The sequence below is a fragment of the Hevea brasiliensis genome, chromosome 16, assembly GCF_030052815.1.
Source record: "Hevea brasiliensis isolate MT/VB/25A 57/8 chromosome 16, ASM3005281v1, whole genome shotgun sequence".
Taxonomy (NCBI): domain Eukaryota; kingdom Viridiplantae; phylum Streptophyta; class Magnoliopsida; order Malpighiales; family Euphorbiaceae; genus Hevea; species Hevea brasiliensis.
The window spans coordinates 70,174,176-70,193,197 of record NC_079508.1 but is presented as its reverse complement, the minus strand read 5'-3'; the positions used below and the strand labels follow the sequence as shown (position 1 = coordinate 70,193,197).

The 19,022-nt window shown below is 30.3% G+C and overlaps 1 protein-coding gene and 3 pseudogenes across 1 annotated transcript; all 4 read left to right on the top strand.

The window, feature by feature from the left end:
• The first annotated feature begins 2,383 nt into the window (after positions 1-2,383).
• On the top strand, positions 2,384-2,927 carry LOC110656178 (dirigent protein 5-like; annotated as a pseudogene).
• A 345-nt stretch (positions 2,928-3,272) lies between these two features.
• Positions 3,273-8,795, top strand: LOC110656201 (dirigent protein 5-like). Its single transcript, XM_058138504.1, has 4 exons — positions 3,273-3,338; positions 3,602-3,647; positions 4,253-4,306; positions 8,317-8,795. The coding sequence occupies exons 1-4, from the start codon at positions 3,273-3,275 to the stop codon at positions 8,793-8,795; spliced, it is 645 nt and encodes a 214-aa protein (XP_057994487.1).
• A 3,186-nt stretch (positions 8,796-11,981) lies between these two features.
• On the top strand, positions 11,982-13,373 carry LOC131174564 (disease resistance response protein 206-like; annotated as a pseudogene).
• Positions 13,374-14,717: 1,344 nt separating this feature from the next.
• Positions 14,718-15,271, top strand: LOC110656177 (disease resistance response protein 206-like; annotated as a pseudogene).
• The last annotated feature ends 3,751 nt before the right edge of the window (positions 15,272-19,022 follow it).

Below are 19,022 nucleotides of genomic sequence, written 5' to 3'. Positions count from 1 at the left end.
AGGAAGAGAGAGAGAGAGGGTGAAAGAGATGGATAGAGGGAGACAAAAATGGAGAGAGGGAGATAGGGATGGTGAGAAACCCAAATAGGAAGGAAGAGAGAGAGAGAGAGAGAGAGAGAGAGAGAGAGAGAGGGCAAAAGAGATGGATAGAGGGAGACAAAAATGGAGAGAGGGAGATAGGGATGGTAAGAGACCCAAATAGGAAGAGAGAGAGAGGGCGAAAGAGATGGATTATGGGGAAGAGACCTAAATAGGAAGATAAATGGTGAAAGGCATAAACAGAGAGAAAGAGAACGAGAGGGAAAAATAAGGGCAAAGAAATTAAAATAATTATAATATTTGAGGATTTATTTGTTAAAATATAAGGATTTGTTTGTAAATTAAAGGTAAATGTAATTTCAAACTTTTAATATTCAAGGTCCGAGCTTTCATTGTTTTACATTTACAGGATATGTGCCTTCAGTCTTTAGCACTTAAGGGACATGTACTTTTAGCCTTTTTTATCCAAAATAAAAAAAATAAAAATGTTAACATTGAGATGAATTGTCACTAATGTGGCGATGTCACGCTACGTTAGCATCACGTTTGCCATATCATCGCCATGTTAGCATATCTTTTCACATCAATAAATATCTAATACCGTTAGTCATTGTCCCCATAAGTGCTAACGGTGTTAAACCAAATACTCTTATGTGCAAAAAAGAAAACCTTAAACTATTTTTAATCAAACGAGTAAATCATAGGATATTTAAGTGCATTTTATATGTATATATATACATATATATAAACAAACAAACGAAATGTACATGTATTTATCTAATATTTAAAACGTTAATTATAAATTATCTGTATAGAGTGAATTATTTTTTTTACTTTGTTTGTTGTCATAATTAGTACACCACATTATTGAATATACGGGAACCTTCTCCCTAGCTACGATATGGTTTTTATCCTATTTTTTATTAAAAAAAAAAAGAAAAAGAACGCTTTTTTCTTTTTTTCCCAAGGAATCGCCATTTTTGAAGACTTCAGCTTCTTTTCCGCTACAGGTTGACATAACAAAATATGGGAATATGAAACTAACTCGGAAAACAATATTTTCAAAGGGTTTTCATTTAATTTTGGAGTAGCCGTGTAATTTATTAAGTGAGTGTCTAATTTACCATTTGAATACAGTTGATAATTGATAGACACTCAATTGATAACTGGTAGCCACTTGATGAAATACCCAGTTTATATCAACTTCATTTTTAAAGTTATTTTCATCGGCTAATTGATAATTTAATTTTATTTTTTATTTAGATTATATTATTTTTTTTAATTTATTAATTCTAAAATTTATGTCTTTAAAATATTTTTTTAATGGATAGATTATTTATTATAATAAATAAAAATGAATATAAATATTATAATTATAATAATTATATATTTTTATATATACTTAAAAAATAATTATATTTTAATATATTGTACAATTAAGTAATAATTATACATCTATTTCAATAATAAAATAAATAATATAGGATATACCTAAATTAATTATTTTATATATAACATAATAGTAATAATTAGACCTAATTTTATCAAACGAAAAGGATATATTAATTATAATAAGCTACTAGCAACAACTATTAATTATGCATTATTCAGTTATCAATTGTATCTGATCGTCACACTAAACAGATTCTAAATAACATATTCAAAATTTTATTAGTAAACCTGTTTGAAAATGAGCCAATTTCATTTTGATGAGAATTAAATTTTATAATGGTGCATAAATTTAATTAAATTTCTTTTCTATAAATGATTTTTTTTTTTTCAAACGAAGTCTTAACTAGCTTTGGACCAAAAACAAGTGTTAGTTTTTTGCCTATACTACAAGTATTTTTTAAAAGTGTTAGTTTTTTTTGCCTATACTACAAGTATTTTTTAAAACGACTTAGGCCTGCTCATGACCGAATTGAAATCAACTGGTTTGGATTTGAAATTATTAATTGGTCTACAATTTTAAATCGATATAAAATTAGAACCTTTAAGAATGGACTTGATTTCTCCTGCTGTGAAATTTAATTCGGACTATATTGAAATTGACAGCCCAAAAGAAAAGGCTACCATTACATGTCAAGACGTATGCCTTCTTGACAAGGATGAAAGGGAAAAAGGAAGGGGTTAGTTGAATGTTGAAGTGAGAAGATTTTGTAACTTTGCATGAGAGTTCTTTGGCATAATTGGTGGTAGGAACATGCAATTTTCAAGAAACAAAAGACAAATTATAGTTCCCTGACTGTGATATGATGTGATAAAGCAGAATCTATAATTGGTATATCCTTGACACTTAAATATAAACTGTAAGAGGATGGTTTTTTTCAAGACAAATTCAGCCATGAAAGAGCTTGTAGTGAAATCTTGTTTCGTTTTCTTCTTTCTCCTTGTATCTTATTCTCAATCAGTGTTAGCCCACAAAAAGTCATTTAAGCAGCAAGAACCGTGTAAGCGGTTCGTGCTTTACTACCATGACATCCTCTTCAATGGACAGATGCAGCAAATGCAACATCTGCTGCTGCAACTAAACCAAGGTAAGCAACTTCAACTTTGGTATGCTGGTTGTTTTCGATGATCCTATGACAAAAGACAACCATCTACAATCTCATTCGGTGGCACGAGCACAAGGGTTCTATTTCTATGATATGAAATCTACTTACACTGCCTGGTTTGCCTATAATCTTTAACTCCACGAAACATAAAGGTACTCTTAATATCATGGGAGCAGACCTGATGATGGAGAAGACAAGGGATTTTTCAGTGGTTGGAGGGACGGGAGACTTTTTCATGGCTAGAGGACTGCCACAATTCAGACCGATACTTTTCAGGGGGATTACTACTTTCTTCTCAAGATGGATATTAATTTGTACGAATGTTATAATTAGAATCATCAGATTTGCTTTGATTTGATGAATAAACTGGTGTGTGTATTCGTGTGATTGTATTGTGATTGTAATATCACAATCGAAGGAAGCTTGTGTAGGATACTATAATGTTGCTGTATTGTATACACTATCGTCATGTGATTGGTAATACGTGGTTAATTATTAGATATATGGGAAGTATTAAGAAATAGTATCATCTCTCGCAGAAAAGTGAGCTTTTTTATAATACGGAGAATGAGTCTCACATAATTGTAAGAAATGGTGCATGTGCACTGAGTACACCTAATAATTTCTTATAATATGTTGGATAAATTCATGTATTGATTATGTTTCCATGTATGTATAATGCATAGAGCGCGTAAAAATAAGTGGGATTATTCTTCAGATAAGGATAATGGATCTTGCATGAATGTGATAAAAAATGCACAGGACATTTAATAATTTTCCAAATTTCACGTAGTCCTATATTAAAAAAAGAGCAATGTATTAGCTTGTTAGTTTCCTTTTACCACCTTTTTCTCATAGAAAAATAAAGATTAAATCACTGATTTAAGCAAATTCTGGTTGCTCCATAGTAATCGAGCTATTAAATCATATAAACCACCTCCTTGCTCGATCGTAATGCAAAATTTTCTAATGTTAAAGCGCTTTTTTTTCCCTTTTTTTTTTCGTAGAAGCTAAATTCAATGTGTCGTCTTCTGCAAACGACTGCGCATGCAGGTATCTAATAATTCAATTGAGAAGGCACATGTTGTGTATTTTTTTTTCTTGGTATTATCATGATTAGTTGAAGTCAACGCTTAACCCACCTTATAAAAGCTGAAGAACAATGCATGGTTTTGAACAACACAACCATCCCCACCACTACACAAACACCTGCCGTGAGAAACTTTGATTTTTGTGCAAATTGATAATAATAGAAGTTGCTAGTATTCCAGAATTAATAAAGTTTCTTTTCAGATTGAACCCTAAAGAGCCGTAATCAAGCATGAATATTATTTTAATTTTTAAACAATGCACAGAAGAACTTGTTGACCATATTACACCACTTAATTATATATTTATGCATTCACCAAACTCATTAATTTATTCTTTCCGGATACAAACCTCCAAATAGCTAAACCTAGTTCTTGAAATTAACTTGCCCATTTGGATAATAGCTTCAGCCAGAAAGAAATAAAAATATGGTTCATCCACCCCAGACTCTAGCCCTTTTTGTCTCCAATATTAATTTTTTTTAATATAAGGGTTCATTCATGATTATTCCAAATCAATCTCACCTCCTCTGAGCTAAGACCATTACTGATAATGTCACTTGGAAACAGGTCTTGGGAAATCAACTCTAGAAACAGTCTTTGATCCAAAGAATTCTTGTATCGGTTGGATTCCAAGAAAATGATATATATATATATATATATATATATATATATATATATATATATATATATATATATATATATATATATATAGTGTGTAGTATATGGGACTTCATTTGGAGTTTGATCAAGGATACAACAATTCTAATCTTATTTAGGTGTTTAATTCTAGGCAACAAATGCCTTATATTCCATCCACATCACCACTTGATCATTATCATCAAAATCAATACCTACTCACACCAATCATCCATTACAATTCATTATACGACAAAAGGGTAAAAGATTTATAATTTATAAGTGTGTTCTTGAAAATTTCAAATTTGCAAATTTTAATGTAATTAATTAATTTTTATATTTGAAAAGAATATATGGTTAGAATTTATTTTTTCAATATATTAAAATATGTCATCATTAAAAGAAAAAACTGCTAAGAACGTTATAATTTTATAATTTATAATTCAATTCATTTAATAAGTTTTAACAAAAATACTAAAATATTCATATTAAAAGAAAATTAAAAAATGCTAAAAACAATATTCATATAATTATAACTGGTATGGCAAGTAGTTTCATCTATGGTATGGCAAGTAAGGATAAATATATTGTTTTTAGCATTTTTTTTTCTTTTAATATGAATATTTTAATATTTTTGTTAAAGCTTTGTTAAATGAATTGAATTATATAGTATAAAAATTATATTGGTCTTGGCAGTTTTTCTTTTTCTTTAATAATAATGACATATTTTACTTGCCATACCATAGTTGAATTACATGTTTGTGCTGGCTTCCTGTGTTGATTTTGTAATCCTGTTGGTTTCTTTGATGGTTTGTTAGTGATCTGGCTGTTCTTATTAATAAAAAAAGAGCAATATGTGGTTATGAGGAAAAAAAATTTTGAACGACATTGCAAGTGAATTTAACGAAAAATTATAGAATATATTCGGTACATAAAAGTAGTGAATAACACTCACAAATAACTAGAGTCATTTTTTAAATATGTATAATAAATTTTATATAAATTTGAGAAAGAATGCATATAAAACTTTATAATTTTTTGAATTTAACATTATCTTATATTATATTATAGTTAAAAAAAGAGAGATGTATCGACTTGTTAATTGTCTTTTACATCTTTTTTTCACAGAAAAATGAAGATTAAATCCCTGTATTTATACAAACTGTGGTTGATCCATAGTAATCCTGTCGCGAGTTATTAAATCATATAAACCAACTCCATGAACGTAATGCAAGATTTCTAATGCTAAAACACTTCTTTCTTCCTTAGAAACTAAATTCAATGTGTCGTCTTCTGCATATAACTTTGCAGGAATCTAATACTTCAATGGGGAAGGCACAAGTTGCTTACTTTTTTTTTTTCTTAGTATTGTCATGATTAGTTGAAGTCAATGCTTAACCCACCTTATAAAAGCTGAAGAAGGATGCATGGTTTTTGTGCAACACAAGTATACACAACCATTACCACTGCACAAACACCTGCCATGAGAAACCTTGCAGGGAAATCCCGTTTCATTCTGTTCTTTCTCCTTACATCTCAATCAGTTCTAGTGTCACGACCCAACCTATGGGCCGGACCGGCACTAGGACCTGGGCTAGCCTAAAGCCCCCGAGGCCCGTAGTAAGCCTTAACTATTCATTAACCCAACTCTAAGGCCCATTTGGGCCCAATATCAAGAAAACAAACGGACAGAGTCCGGCCATAAAATGGACTTTCCAACGGGGAGTTTTCGACTCACCCGACCTGTAAACACAATAAACAATTCATTGGGGAGCTCAGCTCACCCTCCACATACTCATCAACATAATAATAAATGGGAGCTCAGCTCCCTCATCCAATCCATCAAACAGACTTAAAATATTAAGTTTACAGGTCCAACATGAATATAATATTACAGACCAATTTCAAATAATTACTGCTAACACATGCGGAAATTCTAAGAGTAAATAAAATTACACAAATATCGATAAACAACCTGCGAAGTATAAAAGCAGGTTAACCCAGAATAAATATCCTCCAAAATTTTTGAACAGTGAGCGTTCGACTCAGAGTAAAATATCAATCTTAACTATAATCTCTATAACTATCTCAAACTAATGCAACTTTGTAGAGTGAAATGCAACATACACAACATTTTCACATCATAACATCAAAAGGTAATTTGGAGCACTCACACACCTGTAGTATCAATCATAACATATGGGAGTGATCCCTATCTGACTCTCTTAAATCCAACTCGGTGCAATTACTCAAGCTCGGACTTCCACTTAATAACCAAATCGAGGTCCTGAATTACTCAAGCGTGACTACCCCTCGAAGGATCGGGTCCCGAATTACTCAAGCGTGATCGCCTGTCCTATCCATAGTCCACACCACATCACACGCACGCCAACGCACGCTCGCTCCAAATTACCACAACAACATTCATGGCACATTATGATTATGAATGCAACATAATTCGTGCCTAGAGTTTAACTAAATAAATATATGCATATAAGTGATGCATGGGCATGCTGAACATATAATAATATCGAAATTACAATTAAAATTAATATTTTACTCACAAACTTGACGACAAATTACTGTGGCGGCTGGGCGGAGGAAGAAGGCTGTCCCGGCTCACCTGACAATCATATTACATTTATTTAATACAATCTGACTCAATACAAACAAAGAAAAGACCAATTACGTCCTAAGTCGTGCCGAAAATCCGGCAGAGTCCCCCCTATACCTAGGACCTACCCAACCTGCAAAAGGGCTAAAAAAACGCACTTCTATACTCACAATCCATACATCAACAGTTCAATCATATCACACAGCCCCTCCTGGGCCCATCAAATCAATCATCCATCACAATACGCAAAATTTCAATTTAGTCCTTATTATTGATCATTTTTGCAAAAACTGCCCAAACAAGCTCTAAAAATTATAAAACTTTGCCCCGCGGTCCTTAGCAATATTACTAAGCTATTGCAAAAAGAATCGTAATTTTCTAAGCTACCACGAATATTTTATGGATTTTTAATCCTATTTAAGCACTAGAAAATTACGTAAAAACTAGGTTCGGGTTTACCTTTGCCGATTCCGACTTTGGGGGCGCCGGGGCGTCGACAATGGGGCTAGCCAAAACCTCGGCCCAATTCGGAGACTTTTCCGGTCACGTCCGGCCCGAAATTTGCGTCAATCGCCGAATTTCGCGAATCGAGGATACCTACGAAGCCCATAACACGGGGTTAGCACATAAATTTTTCAGAATTTTCTAAGCTCATTTAATGCTCGAAATTACACCGCGAAGTTCCGTGGGACCCACCAAAAACGGTGTCGGAAAAATTCGAAATTTATGTCGAAGCTCTCGACGAATGGAGCGTGCTGGTGGCCTCGGTTTCCTCGTGGGATTCACGGTTTGAGAAATCTAACCCAAAAGTCGAAATGGGCTAAAATCTTCCGAGCAAAAATCGGACAAACCGCTCGATGGATTTGGCGTTCTTGGTGTCTATGGAAAGCTCGCCGAGTAGATGATTTTAGACACAAGACCCGGTCCAATCGGTGGCGGATCGGCCGGATTTGGCCGAGCGAGCGCGGCAGCGAGGGGAGGGGAGGAGAGAGAAAAGAAAGAGAAAAGAGAGGGACGACGCGCGGGAGAAGAAAAAGGAAAGGGAGTCGGTTCGATTCGACCGGTCCGATCCGGTCCGGTTCGATTCGGCCGGTTCGATTCGAAATACAAAATTTTAAATTTTTATCCTCGGGACCAAAACGAGGTCCAAAATTCGAAAAAATTCCGTAAAACTCGAGAAAAATACGTAGACTCCAAATATATTTTTAGTTTTGCCACGTGGTCTTTAAATTAATTTTTAAAAATCATCAAAGTTTATATTTTCGGAAAATCGAACCCGATTTTTAAAATCCGAAAAATCTCAAAAAAATTCCTAAAATTTAAATAAAATTAAAATATCAAAAATACTCATAAATAATAAAATTTGGGGTGTTACATCTAGCCTACAAAAATTCTCTGAAATATCAAGAACCTTGCAAGCGGCTTGTGCTTTATTACCATGACATCTTGTTTGATGGAAAAGATGTAGCTAATTCAACATCTGCAAGAATCACAAATGCGACTAAGCTTGGGGACTACATATTTGGTATGATGGCTATTTTTGATGATCCTGTGACCAAAGACAGGAACCTTCTTTCTCCTCCAGTTGCACGAGCACAAGGGTTCTATTTCTATGATAAGAAAACAGCTTATAATGCCTGGTTTACCTTCACCTTGGTCTTTAATTCCACTGAGCATAAAGGTACTCTCAACATCATGGGTGCTGACATGATGAATGAAGAGGTTAGGGATCTTACAGTTGTTGGAGGGACAGGAGATTTTTTCCTGTCTAGAGGGATTGCCACTATCCACACCGATGCCACAGAAGGCATCAAATATTTTCGCCTTAAGATGGATATTAAGTTGTACGAATGCCATTAGACAAATTTGTTCTCTTGGATTTCAAAAATAAAATGGGTTACTAACCCATAAGCTTGGTATTGGAGTCGTCTATATAGAGCTGTGAGGTTTAGAGTGTCTATATTGTCTTGTTATTGTAATTTCATCAAGAAAGTTTGTCTAGTGTTCTATAATTTTTTTTCTCTTTGGTAGATCATGAATTCTGCATTAGAAAAAGCAAGCACTTAACTACTGAATTATTAGTTTACGGAAGTCTAGTGTTTTATCATTAGCATACCCTGCAAATTCTGGTTGGTTTTGTTTCGTATGTGTAAAAGAGTAATAACAATAGAAGTTGGCATGATTTATCCAATCTAATATTCCAGAATTAATCAAGTTCTCTTCAGATTGAACCAAATCTTGAATTTCATCAAGAAAAGTTTGTCGGCACTCCACTCATTAGCCCAACTGCACAAGGAGCCGTAAATCGTAATCAAGCATGAAATTTATTTTAATTTTTAAACAATGTACAGGACCACTTCTTGACCATATTACACCACTTAATTATGCATATTTATGCATTCACCAAAACCCATTAATTTATTCTAAACAAAAACCATTAATTTATTCTTTCCGACTACAACCTTCAGAGAAGTAAGTTGAAATTCAGCCATAAATTAACAGTCTCCAGACTCCAATATTAATTTAGAAAATTTACAATATGGTTACACTTTAGTTCTTAAATTTTAAGAAATTAATTATTTAATCTCTATATTTTGCACTATATCACATTAGTCCCTATAATTTTAATATATATAACAACTTATTCATTCTATCAATGGGCAAAATTATTGTAAACATTAAAATTATGTAGACTAAATTGTTTTATATATTAAAATTAAAGGAAATAATTCATTTTTCAAAATTTAAGTACTAAAGTGTAAGATGATAAAACTTAGAGACTGAATTTCCTAAAATCTATATATTAAAGTATAATATAAGGCAAAACCCAAAGAACAAAATTGCAAATTTCCCTATTAATTTTTGAATACAAGGGTTCACTCATGATTATTCCAAATTAATCTTAACTCCAGACAATTGCTGATAATTTTACTAGGAAACAGTTTGGAAATTCTTGTATCGGTTGGATTCCAATCAAATGAAGGCAATTAAGAAATTAAACTGACAACTGTATATATGTTTGGCCTTTATTTGGAGTTTGATCAAGGATATAACAATTTTAATCTTCTTTAGGTGTTTAATTCTAGGCAACAAATACCTTGTATTGAAACCACGCCACCACTTGATCGTCATCATCAAAATTTAAATTAAAATGACCATATAATTAATCCATTTTGATTTCCTATATTTCCAGCTGGATCACTGATATATATTATATTTAATTAAATGTTTTTTGTCATTGAATTCGATTTTCAAGTTAAAATTTATTTTTTTTCCTTAAAAAAATTTTAATATTTGAATTTAATCAAAATCAATGTAAATAGAAATATCGAACTCAAAATTAAAATTATTTTTAAAGCTGCAGATTTTAAATACGTTAATTAAATATATTAATTAATGAATGTTAAAAATTAATTGAAAATTAAATTTAATATATTTTTGTTAAAAAAATGACTAAAGTTTTTAATAATATTTAAAATTATAATTTTCGAAAAAATACTTTTTGGCCAATCAATTACAATGTCAAACTGAGGCTTAGTTGTGTTTAATGACCCCATTACTGTATACTGGCAAAACAATCTGCGCTCAAGACTCAACCCCAGAAATCTACGCTTACAAGAAGTTTGTAGAAACTTTAGGCTAAATTAATTATTATATTTAAAAACCATATAATAATTATTGCCCTTATTTTAGATTAATTTCTATCTTTTTAAATAAAATTTAAAAATTAAAATTATATATATAAAGGAAGAACTTAATTCTCATAAAAAATACAATAATGAACTTCCTACAAGCTCCATAGTTTATTCACAATTAGATTTTAAAATAAAATTTTAATTATCTAAATTCGATTTATCATGAATTTAAAAGATAAATATATGATGACCGTTTTATAATAAATTAAATAAATTGTATAATTTATCATATTAAATAATGTATGCTAGCTCTTAAATTAATTTAAAATTTAAATAAAATTTTTACAAATATCGAAATTTAAATTTAAAATTTAAATAAAATTTTTACGAATATCGAAATTTAAATGAGTATTAGTTGAATTGTAGTGAAAGAATATTTAAAAATATAAGATTACGGGTTTAAACTTGATTTGAATTTAATTAATTAAATTTTTTTTCTAAAAAAAATATAGAGAAGCTTAAGGCTAAAATTTAACTAGTTGTTGTTTCATAAAACTACTGTTTTGGAAAAGCAGTTTATTTATTTAGCAATAAAATAAAAAAATTTATTGCTAAGTTAAAAACAACAATTTGATATGTATTTAAACTTAAAATTGTTTAATTAGTGAAATAATAGTAACTTACATTAATAAAATAAATTAAATTTAGATAAAATGTTCATCGAATTAATATTTTAGTTAAAAAGTATGAGCATTTTACACAATTAATAAATTATATATATATATGTATATATATAAGGGTATGGGTATGGGTATGGGTATGATTGTAACTATATTAAATTGAGAAGGACAATTTTGTACACTAAAAAGTGAAAAACTGCTGTCCGGTCAAATGCAGTGATTGATTTTTAGAAAAGCATTCCAAAACACGGGTTTGAAAACTTAACCAAACACTTAAAAAATGCGCCTTTTTATCTTAACCAGCTTTTTAAGTGCTCAAACGCAATACAAAAGGTCCTTAATTAACTCTCTCTCTCTCTCTCTATATATTTCTTTAGCTCATTTAATTTCAAATGAAACTGAAATTTGAGATTTTATAATTATTGAGATGATTTTAATGCTATTAATTAAATTAAAACTCACCGATATAACAAGAAGTACTTAAAAATTAATTAAGAGAAACTTTAGGCTAAGTTTAGCTATAACATGTGTATGATCTCATATATATTTTTTCCATGGTCAATGGAATCAGTGCAACTAGCAAGATTTTCACACTCCACAGAAGATCCAAGAAACATCTTATATAAGGACTTCAAGATATGCAAATTGAACTTACAATTAATGATGCTAGGGTAGTAGCTGGCTGACTAGTTCATCATCATTCTATCAACTTTTAGGAGGGGAAATTAAAAATGAGAGCAAGAAGCTGGAGTATCGTTCTCTTCATCTTCATGTTTCTTGTTGTTGTATCTTCAACCTACGCAAAGCCAGAAGAAGCATCATAAAAAACCGAAGTTTTTTTAGCAAAGGGGTGTAATACAAAAAAAAAAATTTATACTAAAAAAGGATAAATTTAAATTTAATTATTAAAAATGGGTGTATTATATTGAGGTAGAAGATATGGAAGCGAGACGCTAATTATAATAGTATTTGTAGAGTCTGAATGCTGTTATGAATAGCATTCACTATTTAAACAAAATAAAATAGTTAAAAAATTTAAAGTAAAAGCTAGATGCTACTATAAGTAGCGTTCTTTCACTTTAAAATTTTTAATTATTTTATTTATTAAAATAATTTTTTATTTAATTAAAATTTAATTTTAAATAAAAAATATTTTTTTATAATAAAAATATTATAATATATAATTTTATTTATTATAATATTATTTATTAAAATAATATTTATATTTTATTTAAAATTTAAAATAAAATAATTAAAATATTTAAATTAAAAACTGAACCCTACTGTAAGTAACATCTAATTTTTATTTTATATTTTTTAATTATTTTATTTATTAAAATAATTTTTTATTTAATTAAAATTTAATTTAATTTAAAATAAAAAAAAAAAATTTTTTATAATAAAAATATTATAATATATAATATTTATTATTATAATATTATTTATTAAAATAATATTTATATTTTATTTAAAATATAAAATAAAATAATTAAAATTTTTAAAGTGAAATAACGTTCAACTTCCACTTTAAAATTTTTAATTATGTTATTTTATTTAAACATTGAATAATAGCATTTTAAGATGCTTAAAATGTTATTATAATTAGCTTTTCGCTTTTAAATTTTTTAATTCAGCATGATTCACTTTTTTTTTATAATTAAATTCAAATTTACTCTTTTTTTAGTGTAATTTTTTTTTTATTATACCCTTTTGGTAAAAAACCGTGCAAAGAATTAGTCTTACACTTCCATGACATTCTTTACGGTGGCAAGAATGCTGCTAATGCTACCTCGGCTATTGTGGCAGCATCACAAGGTGCTAACTTGACCACATTAGCAGTCCCAGTTCATTTTGGTGACATAGTAGTGTTTGATGACCCATTACCAAAGACAACAAGAACACTGTAACTTCTTGGCTAGCGTTTTCATTTTCCCTTAATAGCACACATCATGAAGGCACCATAAACCCATCCGATTATGGAAAAGACTAGGGATATTTCAGTGGTGGGAGGCACCGAAGATTTTTTCATGCAGCGAGGACTTGCAACTATTATGACCGATGCATTTGAAGGTGAAGTGTACTTTAGACTCCGAGTGGATATCAAATTCTATGAATGTTGGTAAAATCATACATGTAACTTAAGTGTATACATCAGCTCTTGATTGTAATGGGATCTATTGTTTGTCAATTTTAGTACAATTTAATTTGCATGTATGATTGAATAAAAATTGCGATTAATTATCAAAGTGTCGATCTCTGAATATTTAAAAAGCATATAATTACTATAATTTAATTATTTTAAGTAATCATTTTTAAAGAAATGAAAATTATATAGAAAAATTGGAAGAATTCAGCTTTTTCTTTTTTAAGGAAAAATTATGTATCCTTTATGAAGCATGAAGTGGCAAAATATCACTCCTAATAAAAGGTTGAATAGAAAGATCCTCGAAGATTACTAATTCTTGAAGAAATAGTGGTGAATTTAGAATTTTTTTTTTAAATCAATATATGTAGAAAAATATGCATATCAAAAATAAAATTTTTATATTGATTTTCTAATATTAAGAGTTTAATATTTAAAAATTAAATATGATAGAATTGAGCCAATCTAATCAATTTTTTCATTAAAAAAAAAAAAAGAATGAGCTATCATAATTCAGTAATAAGTAACTCAATTTTAACTTTTATTAAAGATAGAGTTCAATAATTAAATTTATGAAGAGTATATTTTAAATAAATATACATACATATGTGAAGCTTTTTAATAAAAAGAGGGTCAATTAATCTAAATTGTAGGATAGATTTGATATTAGTTAGAAATAGCTAATTTCACCAGTAAATGAGGGAAACATAGGAATGAAACTTGCAATAATATCATCCACCACAAGTTGGAAAAGACCAAGACTTTTTTGGTTATAACAAAATTTATTTTTTATTATAAATAAAAATAATGAATTTTTATTTTATGAATATAATAATATATCACTTTAAAATTTACCTCAAATACATAAATTTTATTAGAAAATGAATTGAATTTTAATATAAAATTTGTGGCAAACTCATCGAGTAAATATAATATATAGTTATTGAACGCGTAATCACTGTTAATCTAATCAGAAATTGATTTTGCTTTAAGCTGGTGTTAGATCCCCCCATGGCCTCTAGGGTCGTTGGCTGGCTTCCATGTTCAATTTATTAAAATATTCCCTACATTAATATTCTTCGTAAAGCTTAATTAGCCATTGTAATTAACATTTATTTATTACTCATTAAATAGGAAGTTGTTTAGGAAAACCTAATCCTAAAGTTTAGCTATAAGAACGTGTATTGCTTTCACACTCCACATAAGATCCAAGAAAGATCTTATATATATAAGAACTTGAGCATAGACCGAACCCACAATTACTAGCACTTGCTTATCATTATAACTCATCAAGTTTTAGGAAGGAAAAATAAAAATTAAAACAATGAGAGCAAGAAACTGCAAGATTGTTTCTCTGATCTTCATGTTCCTTGCTGTATCTTCAGCCTATGCAGGAAAGAAGAAGCGGCACTACAAACCGTGCAAGGAATTTGTCATGTGCTTTCATGACAATCTTTACGATGGAACAAATGCAGCTAATGCAACTTCTGCTATTGTGGCAGCACCAGCAGGTGCAAACTTAACTACATTAGCAAGCCAGTTTCATTTTGGTAACATAATGACCCCATTACCCTAGACGACAACTTTCACTCACCACCAGTTGGTAGAGCGCAAGGCATGTACCCATACGATGACAAGACCACCTTCACTGCTTGGCTGGCATTTTCATTTGTCCTTAATAGCACCGATTAAATAGGTACCATTAATTTCATCGGAGCTGATCCCACTTTGGCTGCTGTTAGGGATATTTCAATCGTGGGAGGTACCGGAGAGTTTTTCATGCATTGAGGAATTGCAACGGTTAGTAGTGATGCTTTCATTCCTCCAGCATACTACAGGGTCAAGATGGATATTAAATTCTACGATTGTTGGCCGTGAATACCACTTCCAGTCCTATTTGTATTGCAATAAAATGATATTTATTTCCTTTTAAAGGAAATAATTGATGCATTAATATTGATGACTTGATTTTAATAATAAAGTAAATAAAATGTGTTTATATTATGGATATATTAATATATTATGGTTTAAAGGCATATTTGTACCCTTAAAATTATGCTAAATAGTTTTATAAATTCTTAAATTATTTCATGAACCAATTAAGCCTTCTAATTTTTAAAAGGATCAAATAAGTCCTTTATATTTTTAAAATAGATTAATAAGCTTTTTTACTATTTTGTGGACAAATAAACCCTTAAACTTTAAAAATAGATAAAAAAAAATATTGAATTATAATTTATCTCTAATATAAATTTAGTCAAAGTTGTGCATGAAAATATTTAAGCGCACAGAATCCTCATAAACAATATTTTATATCTGATTTGCAACATCTTTGTAAGTATCTACTTATTTTAGAGTTGATTAATAAGTTATTTTTTAAAGAATGGTTCAATAAGCTTATCTACACTAGTTTCTTAAACCCATGGAGAAGTTTTTTGAATCATTCGATAAAATATAACTTATCAATTTGCTCTTGGTATAGTACAATTTATTAGAATGTTGCAAATTAGATATGCAGAATTGAGGGTTTAATTATCCCTAAAATAGTAAAATGGCTTATTTTATTTTATTTTAAATTTAAAGGATTTGTTTGATTTTCTTAAAAATTAAATGCTTTATTTAGATCTCGAAACACTCTAAAAACTTATATGATATGCAGGATTGAAGGTTTAATTATCCCCAAAATAGTAAAAGGGCTTATTTTATTTATTTATTTACTTTAATTTGAAGGATTCTTTTTTTTAACTTAAATGCTTTATTTAGATCTCGAAACACTCTAAAAAATTATATGATTATTGACCCATATTTTAAAGATTAAAATAGACTTTTTACCTATATTATACTATTTTATTTGTTTTGTGTTGCTTTTCTTCCCTTGAGGGGATTTTTTTTTTTTTGTCTTTTGGGATCCCACATCGGTTGTGATAGCGTGTGTATGTAACTTATATGGAAATAAGGATCTTGTTAAAATTGCCATGATTTTAACAACCGTCCATTTTCGTCACTGAGCCGTGTGTGTATCTATCTCTCGACAAAAAAAAAAAAGAGGCGTGACCTTGAGTGAAAACAAAAGGTGAGGTTGAGTATCCTGGTGTGGCTCTGGTTGAGGTCAGTGAGTGGTTCTAGTATATCCAGAGGCTGGTCCTTCGGGATCCCGTATCGGTTATGTAATGTGGCTTATATGAGAACAAGGATGTCATGACCCCAACCCATAGGTCGGACCAGCACTTGAACCTGGGCGGACATAAAGCTCCCGAGACCCGTAGTAAACCTTACTAATCTCAAATCCACAATCAGGGCCTAAAACTGAGGCCCATCATGCAAATAAAAGAAAATAAAATATCATATTATATTTTTTATTTGGGTTAACCCAACCTGATAACTATAAAAATCTAAGGCCAGGGGAGCCCAGCTCAACTCTGAATCAATCAATTATAAATTATATAAATATCATAAAAATTTTCATTTATTGATATCAAAAACTTAAATTAACATAGTCTCCAACAAGGTCCATGCTATTGCTAACAAATGCAAAGTTCTAGATTTTAAATTTAGAAAATAATAAAATAAATAAATAACTGATGTTAAATCTATGAGGAAGAAAGCAGGTTACTTTGAAAAAAACTCCTCCTATAGCCTGGAAAAATAGGGTGAACAGGAGTAAGCGTTCGATTCATAAAGTAATATATTGATTTTACATACAATTTCTATAACTATCTAATTGTAATGCGTTCTTAGAAATGAAATGCGTCATCTTAATACAAACCAAGCAAAACAAGTCAAATCACACCCAAGGCAATCTGGAGCACTCACACATACATATATGGGGAGCTGATCCCCCTATCCAGCTCTCTTAGTTTCAACCTCTGCCAGCGGGATCAACTTAAAGCCGAACTTTCTCTTAATATCCAAATGCAGGGGCCAACGAGATCAACTTAAAGACATGCCTACCCCGACTTATCAATAATAAGGATCGAGTTCCATTGCGTCAAAGCTCCAGCCGCGTCTACCAGTCCTACCCATATCCACATACACATCAACTCACACAAATAGCTCCAGATTGTCATAAAATAACAATAATGGCAATGTCAACAAGTACAAATACAATAAAAGGTGTACCTAATATTTAACTAGATATATATATGTATAAGTGATGCATGAGCATACCTTGAATAAATAATAATATTGAAATTATAAATAAAATCAATATCTACTCACAGTATACTGGGGGCTATTGTGGCTGTTGGGTGGAGAAAAATAGCTAACCTCAATCACCTAAATAATTATATTATAAATTTATTAGTACTAATTCAAAATAAGACTCTAAAGAAATAATAGACAGCCTAATTTATGTAAAAAATCTGACAGAGTTTCTCCTATACCTAGAACCTACTCAACATGCAATAAGATTCAAATAACTCTTCTAATTCACCAATTTCTACAATCACATCTCATCAATATCATATGGTCCCTCCTGGTCCCTCCAAATCAGACAATAGTCATAAACTTAAAAAATTGCGTTTTAATCCCTATAATTGATATTTTGTAAAAATTCACTCAAACAAGTTCTAAAAATTCTAAAATTTTGACCTGTGGTCCTTAATAAGGTTATAAAGCTATTGTAAAAGGAATTATAATTTTCTAATCACCCATGAATATTTTATGAATTTTTATTCAACAATATTACTCTATTTCATAAGTTTTCAACAGCTAACATATTCTTAATTCAACTCAATTCAATATTCACATATTTAACTCTCCATTCTCAAGCTTCAACCAATCATATAAAATTTTAATATCATAAATTCAGATAATCTTATATGCCTATATGCTAAAAATCTAACTAAAACCCTTATATATTTTTCAAAAATATTTCACAATCACTCAAAAATTCAATAAACACCATAGAATATCTCTAAATAATTTTATTTTCATCATATATTTTTCTTAGAATTTTTCTCCAATTTTTTCTATTTAAGAAACACTGTATTTAAGCATCACAGACTGAGAAATAAGGAAAATAATCTTACCCAAAGCTTATCTGTGTCTCAAAAATTTCAAAAATTTATGAGGAAGCTTCTTAAAGTTGAATCATCCCCAAAGCTCGATGGAACCACCGTGCACGATGGCCAGCCGATCGCCGACTACATCTGCCGAATCTGATCATACCAAACTGTTCATCTCCTCCTCCTGAGTCCATAGGTGGTCTCGGATTTCTGATCCAACTGTAACGCCCCTATATGCATAGCTATGTGTAATTTACTGTTTTGATGACCGGTGTCGGTCCGGACAATTAAGAGGTTTAGAATTATGTTTAAGACATCTAGAAAAGCCCTGAATGAAAATAAATAGTAATTATCAGATAGTTAAGTCTAAGTAAGAAATACAAAGCATAAAAAGTTAAATGAGTCAAGGGTCACAGCGATGGGTAACCTTCCCGGGAAGTGACTGCGAGGTCTGTCCTAACCCTAATTTTGAATGGGAAATTGTGACACCACGGTCCTAAGGACTATTGCGAACCTAGTGAAAAAGAGAAAATCACAGAAAATAGTTGATAAGTAGGTCAGGACTCTGGAAGAAATACTAGATTATTTACAAACCGGATCAAACTGACGAGGGACAAATTAGT

Excerpts from the sequence above, each read along its gene's own strand:
- LOC110656201 (XM_058138504.1), top strand. The coding sequence starts at position 3,273 with ATGCATAGAGCGCGTAAAAATAAGTGGGATTATTCTTCAGATAAGGAT. Across the intron at positions 3,648-4,252 it reads GCAAACGACTGCGCATGCAG|GTCTTGGGAAATCAACTCTA; the intron begins GTATCTAATAAT and ends ACTTGGAAACAG. Across the intron at positions 4,307-8,316 it reads TCCAAAGAATTCTTGTATCG|CCTACAAAAATTCTCTGAAA; the intron begins GTTGGATTCCAA and ends TGTTACATCTAG.